This window comes from Humulus lupulus, chromosome 6 (assembly GCF_963169125.1).
Source record: "Humulus lupulus chromosome 6, drHumLupu1.1, whole genome shotgun sequence".
Lineage (NCBI taxonomy): Eukaryota > Viridiplantae > Streptophyta > Magnoliopsida > Rosales > Cannabaceae > Humulus > Humulus lupulus.
The window spans coordinates 22,713,080-22,722,033 of record NC_084798.1 but is presented as its reverse complement, the minus strand read 5'-3'; the positions used below and the strand labels follow the sequence as shown (position 1 = coordinate 22,722,033).

Genomic DNA, 8,954 nt, shown 5'->3' with positions numbered 1-8,954 from the left:
TTGCTTCTTCTGGTCAGAACGATAGCGTTGGGGAAAAAGGTGTGGTACCACTAGGATTAGCTGCCTCCTCAGTAGACTTTGCCTCACATTTGGCAAGCTCTTATGCCTTGACCTCCTCTGTGAGAAAGTCGAGGTTGAGAGGCTTGTTCAGCTTCCACACCTGGTAAAAGCAATTGAAACAAATTTCCTCGTAGCGAGCGAGATCGGCTTCTTTCTCTCGCTTTAGCTCCTCATTCTCAATAGTCAATTTCTCTAGCTGATCAGTCAACGACTTGTTGATTTGAGTTTGTTTTTGGTTCTCGTCAGCCAGCCCCCTAAGAGACTCATTCTGCTCAGCCACGGTCTTCTCTGCCTGCTCCACCTTGGATTTGAGATCTTTTTCCGAGGAAGTTAAAGTCTCCACTTTAGTTTAGGCATCCACTAGTTGATCATTTAAGACCTTAATCAATTCCTTGTAGTCTACTTCTTGATGCTGAGCGTGGCTGATGGTGATAAGCGACTGCATGAAAAAAAAAAAAGGAAGTTACTATAAGTAAAAATGATTAATAGCAAATTGTCTTGTGATAAAATACTTATATTCATCAGCTGAGCGAGCCCCACCTCTTCAGAAATAGCTTGTTGGAAGTGCATGTGTATGGTCGACTGGTTATCCTCTTCTAACCACTCGGACACTTGTACATTCTTCTCCCAAGCTGCTCGGACACTCCATGCAAACCACTCGGATGCTTGGCCTAAACACTTGGACATCGCACCATCCGCTTGGACACCACGTGCACCACTCGGGCACCACCTTTCGGATGCGCGCCTGGCTGCTCGGACACACCCCACTAAGCCGAGGCAAGGATTCAAATCTTTGAATCGTTGAAGCATCACGAAGGGTTTGGTCAAGCAGTTCCTTCCCAATGTTACCAGCAGTGCGAAGGGCCTCACTCAAGCCAGTCAGGCGAGTGGGGGTTAGGCTCGCAAAAGGAGGAATCGACGAAGGGGTCAACTGCGGGATTGTAATCCTCTCCTCGGGTTGTCTTCCTTGGCTAGTCGGGGTTTTCCTTGGAACTTTGCTTGGGGTGTTGGAGCCACTTCCTTCCCCAGATTTCCTCTTTTAGGCAAGAATGGTGTTGAATTTCCTGAACATCTCTAAATCTGCAAAAGAGTAAACACAAGATTTGTTAGTAAAAAGTAAAGCAATATGTAGGTAAATACATTACAACTACCAGACAACTCTATAAATCCCATATAACCAAGTTATTTAAAATCAAACATCTCACTATGACTACTAGACCTGAGTTTAGGATTTGGTAAAGGAAGTCATCCTCTTCATCAGATGATGAGCTTAAGTCTCTATGAAGCTGGATGGTTTTTCCTTTCCCAGGCTGTGTGGGAATAACACGTCTGAGTTGATCCTCTGGCTGGGGTTCCCTAATGATAAGGTCACCTGGTCTACAAGAGTAGGGAGACGGTCCAGGAGAGAACTGATCGGTCACTACCTTAGTATCGGCATTGGACTGGTCAGTTGCATTCGCTTCCTCAATAGTACTCTCTACTATGATGTTCTGGTTACTTGGTAACAGGCCCACCATCTGAAGATTATCCACAGTAACCAACTCTTTCACATTCTTCTCCTCAATGCACATATTAGCCAATTCTTCTGCTCGGGAACACATTTCCTTGGTAGGCAAGGGCTAGTGAAATGGACCCGCATGAGTAAAAGCTAAGTTGTTGGCTTTGATATCTGAAGTAAGAAAATACTCTGTATAGTATTTCCCAGGATTTGACTTATGAGAGATACCATAGAGGTATTTAATCCCTTTATGCCAGTGGAAGATGTGGAAAAAACATGTATTCTTGTGGCTTGGATTAGTCCTGAAATCGAAGAGATAATGCACTTCATGAGGAGTGGGTGGATCCCAGCCTTGCAGGAAGTAAAGGATGTATAGAGCGGACAACGCCTGAATCCCATTGGGAGCAATCTGGAAGGGAGAGACGTTGAATTAGTCCGCTACTGACCGAAAGAAAGAATGCAGTGGGATGGTAGCTCCTGCGTATACGTGGTGCCTAGACCAGGCACAGTATGGTCCGCCAGGCTTGTTGGCTCTCTAATGAGGGCGCAGACATATCACGTTAACCCCTCTCAGACCCAAGGCTTGAATGTGTTTGTCGAACATGCCAGGGTTAAGCTTTGAGGGTTTGGCTGTAAACCAAGAAGGTGTTTCTTCTCCTTCTTTTCTTAGTTTTTGAACGGCTAATCGCTGGATCTCGGTAGTAAATTTCTGAGTGTTTTTTCTCCGAGGCTTGCTGAGTTTTTGTGTCTAGCGAGGTGGTCTTGAAGAAGCCGCAATTCGGACCTCACTGCATTCCACTACTTTTTGTACCGCTCTGCGAGCTACCTGAGGGTCCTAGTCCTGAGGAAGTCTGTTAGATTTCTTTACCCTCATTTCTGACTGCTCAGCCTGTTGATTGAGAAACTATTCTTCGTGGAGGAAATATAAGGCTGATCGGGGAAGGATCTTTTTAAGACGGCGAAGACGATCCTCGGGGGTGCGACTGCTAGGAGACTTCGACGAAGAGTCGCTTCTTTGAGGAGTATCGCTCGATTGCGGAATGGAAGTGTCAGAATTTGTATGGTTGTCACCTCCCCTATAGTTGAAGTGATTCATCTACAACAAATAAAAATAGGGGGAGGTGAGTAACCAAACAACATAAATCGATTAATGTAAAGGAAAAGTGTTTATTTACTATGCATAAAATATTTTATTGGGTAGTGAAAATATTTTTTACTCCCAGAATGGGCATGTATGAGGGAAAAAACGATAAGCCAAAAATTTGGTGCCTAAAGTGCATGATGTCCGAGCAGATTGGTGGAGTATCCGAGGAGCTAGGCCCAGCAATTGGGTGCGGTGTGTATGTGTGTCAGAGAAGCCAACACAGTGTCCGAGCGGGTGTCTTGGCATGTCCGAGAAGACCGCGTGACGTCCGAGCGGATGGCCTGTGTCACTCTGAGGCATCCGAGCAGGCTGTGCGCACGTGTCCGAGGAGTGCAGCAGTCGTGTACGTGACATCCAGTCGGTGCACCTGTGTCACGCCGAGGCATCCGAGTAGCCGATGATGCTCCCGAGGGGCTTCACCCTAGTTCCGAGGGGTATTAAGGCACTCAAGGGGCCTTGTCCGAGCAGTGCAGGCATTTCCTAGGGGCTAGGTTCGATCCGAGGAGAGCTAAGTGGTACCCGATCGGTCATGGGTTTTTTTTTCCTCAACCTTTTTCGATAAACCCTAAATCTCATAGGACACAAACACATTTTCTCACCCAAAATACACAATAACAAGATCAAAATGGGGGATTTGAAAGGTTCCAAAAGTTCTAAGGACCCTATCTATCATCAAATACCCCTAGACCCATATATGCAATTTAGGTTGAACAAATCATTTTTCTTTAAATTTCCATGAAATTGAAGATAAAATTGAGTTACCCATAGCCTAAACAACATCAAAATAGCCACAATACACATTGTATTTCAAAGATTCATAAACAAACTCAAGAGAAAATTTCCTATGGGGGTTTCGGCCTACACATTATTTTTCTTAAGCTTTGAGAAAAAAAAAACACATAGGTGGAGATGAAGAAGAAGGACTTACCCAAATATGTCTTGAAGAGGATGTGACTTCTTGAAGAATTCTTGGATTTTCTTGAAGAAAATGGAGCTTTGAACTTTCGGCCAAGAAGAAGACTTATGGGGTATTCGGCCAAGAGGGAAAAAGATGAAGGAGAGGGAAATTTTTTGCTCTTCTTTTTTGCTTATGAGAGTATGAGCACCTATGGGTCTATTTAAAGGGAAAAAGTGAAAACTGTCACTTATTCTCAGACTCTTGGAATTCCCTTGAGTATATTTTCTTCCCACGATTGAGAGCAGTTAATTGCAGTGATCATGGTCTGTTATGGCTTCGTGGTTTGTTGCATAGGCGGGAAAATGAACAGTTGTATTTTTTATTGTGCCGTCAGCAGTGGAGAAATTTTTTTATTATGTGAGAACATCATATAATGCACTTGGGGGGAAAATGTTATCCCCAAAATTTGAAAATGATGACGTGGCAATAAAAGTGACAAATGGCAAGGAATGGCTGGGTAATCTGGCTTTGGAGTGGTCCGGCAGACTGGTGAAGGTTTTTGACCGACTAGTCAGGTGCTTGTCCGACCGGTCATATGCTTGTCTGCCCAGTCATGTCCTTGGCCGACCAAACATGTGCATGTCCGCCCAGTCAGGTGCTTGTCCGACCAGTTATGTCCTTGTTTGACCAGTCACTTTTCTTGGGCGACCAGTGAAGGTTTGGCCGACCAGTGAGGAGTTTTGGCCCTTCAGTTCTCCTCTTGAGTGTGATGTGGATTGACTAGACGAGTCAATGCTACGCAAAGGATCCCAGTAACGGTTTCAACAAGAATCGGTCATACCTGTGCGAGAATCTCTAAGATTATCCCACAAAAATACGTTGTTGTATTTTGAATATTATTATTAATTGAATATAGTGAGAATAGCGAAATATCCCGATTATGGGGGACATCATTTGTACGATCCTGAGCCTATAAATACAAGGCTCATGGCATCATAAAAAGGATTCGATTCGAATTTTCTGGGAGGATATTTGTATCTGGAGAGAAATATTGTATTCATTTCATCTGCACTAAAGAAAATCAGTTGACTCAGGTTCATTTGATCTTGAGTGTAGATCTATAATCATAACTCTAAGTGGACTAGGCTATTACCAACACATTGGGGCTGAACCACTATAAAAAATTTCTGTGTCGTATATTTCTCTTGAAGGTTTTTTGTCGTTTTGACGTCTACACGTCGTTGGCCAAAAACGCGGTCAACACTCTCAATAAAAGCACCAAACTGTTGATGTCGTTTTTCGTCAACTTAAATATAAAGAGCACTAAACAAGAATATATGAAAAATAGAAGGATTCAAAAGGCTTTTATGTGGTTCATCAGTTAAAATCTATCTAGTCCACGAGTCTCTGTTATTTTCACTTCTCTTCCAAAGCTTTGAATGAAAGCAATTTTGGGAGAGTATTCTCTAGTACAATTTTTGCGAGTCCCCACAAATGAAATAGTCCAAGATATTTATAGGCCTAGTTATGAGAATATCTTCCACTAATTCAGGAAAGTTACAATAAATCAAACAAATTTAAAATAAATACTATAAATGCGCTGATTATATAATATCTCATGATAATAGGGATTTAAAATATGACAATAATGAATCCCTGTAAAATAGGGATTTCCTAACAGTTTTTTCGCGTGCCAAACGCGTCATTGAGCTCGATTGTTGTGTTGACGCACTTTCGAGACTGGCCAAGCTCCGAGCTCATCGTTCCTGTTACAACCTCCTCCTCATCCAGTAATTTGGTCGAGCACGTTCCTCAAAGAAGGTCGATGTTTTTGAGCCTACAACTCAGGCTCGAACAATGCCACTCATGCTTGAGTGCTGATAACGGATCTGGAACCACCTAACAATTCGTATAAGTGTATTGCTAACATTTGTAGATACAAGCTTAACGATTTTGAGCTTAACTATTTCGAGCCGACATTTCGATGCTATTTATTTTATTATCGAAATTTGGGTGTAACATCTCCATTGAAAGAATTAAAATGTTAGTGATAAATTGGGTTCTCAATACCTTAGACTTTGCAGACTTTGGTACTTGTGTGGATTGCATTAAAGAAAAGCATATCTCGAAGTTTAAGAAAAATGGTGTCCGTAATAATTCCGAATTATTAAAAACCATATATACTCATGATATATGTAATCCAGTCATAGACTCGTACGGTGAGAAATACTTCATAGATGATTAGTCAAGCTATATATTTACTCCCTTCATAACAAAAGCAAAGCCTCGTATGTTTTTAAGTTATTTACTTCATAATCACCCTTTTTGATGAGAGAGACTACTTCGTCGAGAAGAGAAACAACCACTTTGTTGAAACTTGTATTTGACAAGTCCTAATATCGTACGTACGGAAATGCAACCTTTTTTTTCCCCTCGAATATCAATATATTGCTTACATCTCAAGTCAGCATTGCTCTTCACTCTAAGTTTTATGCATACATATATATATAGACATATACTCATTCTCACTACCCATATTCATTCTAACTCTCTCTACTATCTCGTAGTGTGCAGATTACCAAAAACATGGCAGGTGAAAAGCGCATTTCTTTGATACAAACTCCTGATGATGATGAAGCAGGCTCAGACAAGATCATTAAATTTGATGATACTGACGAGTTACCTCTCATTGCACCAATCTTTTCCTCCTATAACGACCGAATCCGCCCCGTGCTCGACGCCGTCGACAGGCTCCGAAACCTCGCCGTTATGGACGAAGGAATCGAGCTTCCCACCATCGTCGTCGTCGGTGACCAGTCCTCCGGCAAGTCATCTGTGCTCGAATCACTCGCTCGTATCAGCCTACCTCGCGGCCAAGGCATATGCACAAGGGTCCCCCTCATAATCAGACTCCAAAACCAGACAAACCCTCATCATGATCCCGAGCTTTACTTGCAGTACAACAATGGTGAAGTTGTTCACGTCAAAGAAGAGAATACATCTGAAGCTATCAATCTGGCAACAGAGACCCTTGCCGGAGATGGGAAAGGAATATCTAAGACCCCTTTGACTCTGGTGGTGAAAAAGAAAGGGGTTCCGGATTTGACAATGGTTGATCTCCCTGGGATTACTAGAGTCCCTGTTCATGGTCAGCCTGACAATATCTTCGACCAGATCAAAGATATCATAATGGAGTATATTCAGCCTGAAGCTAGCATCATACTCAATGTGTTGCAAGCAACACATGACTTTTCCACTTGTGAGTCAATTCGAATGTCGCATAGCGTTGACCGAACAGGGGAGAGGACCCTGGCTGTGGTCACCAAGTCTGATAAGGCTCCAGAAGGGCTGTTGGAGAAGATAACTGCCAATGATGTTAACATTGGACTTGGTTATGTTTGTGTTAGGAATAGAGTTGGTGATGAATCCTATGAAGAAGCTCGGTACAGGGAAGCTACGCTTTTTCAGACACACTCCGAGCTTTCCAAGATCGATAAATCGATGGTGGGCATTCCTGTTTTGGCTCAGAAACTCATGCAGATTCAAGCCAAGAGCATAGCTAGAAACTTACCTGACATTGTCGTGAAGATCAATGATAAGTTGAATCACAATCTTGTGGAGATCAAAAAGCTCCCCAAGGTTATGAAGTCGGTGGCTGAGGCCATGACAACTGTCATGAGGATCATTGGGGTGGTCAAAGAGACACTGAGGAAGATTCTGTTGAGAGGAGAATATGATGAGTACCCAGATGAGAAGAATATGCATTGTAGAGCTAGGTTGGTTGAGATGCTCAATAGTTTCTCAGATGAGCTTATGAATTGTCCTGGAAGTGATCGAACCCGGAACTTCTTAATGGATGAGATCAAGCATTTGGAGGAAGCCAAGGAGATTGCTCTCCCAAATTTCCTTCCCAGGACAGTTTTTCTGGCTCTACTACGAGAAAAGGTAAAAGGGGTTTCAAGTGTTCCTATAGCTTTTGTGGGAAAGCTATGGGATTACGTAGAAGAGGTGGTGATCACTGTTCTTGTAAGCCGTGTTGAAGACTATCACCAGCTTCAGCTCTCCACTAGAATAGCAGGGCTTAATCTGATAGAGAAGATGAAAGAGAGATCTCTGAATTGGGTTATGGAGGCTGTGGAAATGGAAAAGATCACTGATTATACTTGCAACCCGGAATTTGTATCGGAATGGAACAAATTCATGGCTCAGAGGGACACGTTCATGTCAGTTGTGAATAGCGTTGGTAGCATAAATATTGAAGGGTTTGGTTCGGTTGAGGTGGTCAATGCAAAGCCGTTTCCTCAACATTTGCATGATGCTTATGACTTGAGGATGAGAATGGCTGCGTATTGGAGAATTGTGCTGAGAAGGTTGGTGGACTCCATGGCTCTGCATATGCAGCTGAGTGTTCATAAGCTTGTGAATGAGGAGTTGGAGAAGGAGATTGTGAATGAGTTAATGGCTCCACATAATGGAAATGGGTTGGAGAGATTGATGGAGGAATCGCCTTCTGTTGCTTCAAAGCGAGCCAAGCTAGCGTCGAGTATTAAGAAGCTCAAGGAGTGCAAGGAGATTTTGGCCACAATCATGAACCGAATTGCTACTTCCAAAGGTGGTTAATAATAATGAGAGAATATTTATATATATGTATATATATTTATATATAAGTGCAATCTTACTAGCCGTGTGGATGGTTACTATAATATATATATATATATATATTTATATAGTAGCAGTGTTTTAGTTTGGCTGTTTGGGGTGGATCATTTGATTCATCTTATCAACTAAGTTAAAAGTGATATGAGTGTATGTGTGTTTTAATTTGTTTTTTTTAATGAAATAATGTTATGGTAATTTTAATTATCTATAAAATTAAGGTGAGGGAGAATCACCTTTTTGTTTTTGCTCTATTTTAATATATTGATTTACTATATCAATATTTTATTGTAATAAAAGTAATCTGACCACCGTGCAGGCCTAACGGTAGAACACCTAGGCCAAAATTTGTAAATATGTAGGTATTGGTCCTCAAAGTAGTGGTATTGTTGTGGTTTCTTCTTCCCTTCCTTGTGATGAGGTCCGCACTCTTCTCATGAGTGTTCTTGGTGAGTTGTGTCGGGTTAGGAATTATAAATAATATTGGATATTATTATCTGTGCTATAATGTATACATCATTTGTAACTTGAAATGAAATTTTTTTTCAAGAAAAAAAAATTCTACAATTGAACAATCCAAAACAAAAAATGAAAGTAGAAGAAATTTTCATACTTTTCAATCACTCTTGTTGTTAGATAATTGCTCTCTTCGAGACAGAGCTAATCTCCAAACTTGCTCAAGGCAATTTTCATTCACA

At 41.7% G+C, this 8,954-nt stretch overlaps 1 protein-coding gene across 1 annotated transcript; it reads left to right on the top strand.

Moving 5' to 3' along the window:
• The first annotated feature begins 6,148 nt into the window (after positions 1 to 6,148).
• LOC133781887 (dynamin-related protein 4C-like) lies at positions 6,149 to 8,488 on the top strand. The gene has a single exon (XM_062220994.1). The coding sequence runs from the start codon at positions 6,187 to 6,189 to the stop codon at positions 8,218 to 8,220; it is 2,034 nt and encodes a 677-aa protein (XP_062076978.1). The 5' UTR covers positions 6,149 to 6,186; the 3' UTR covers positions 8,221 to 8,488.
• Positions 8,489 to 8,954: the final 466 nt, after the last annotated feature.

Bases quoted from the DNA above. Each gene is read 5' to 3' on its own strand.
- LOC133781887 (XM_062220994.1), top strand. From the start codon at position 6,187: ATGGCAGGTGAAAAGCGCATTTCTTTGATACAAACTCCTGATGATGAT.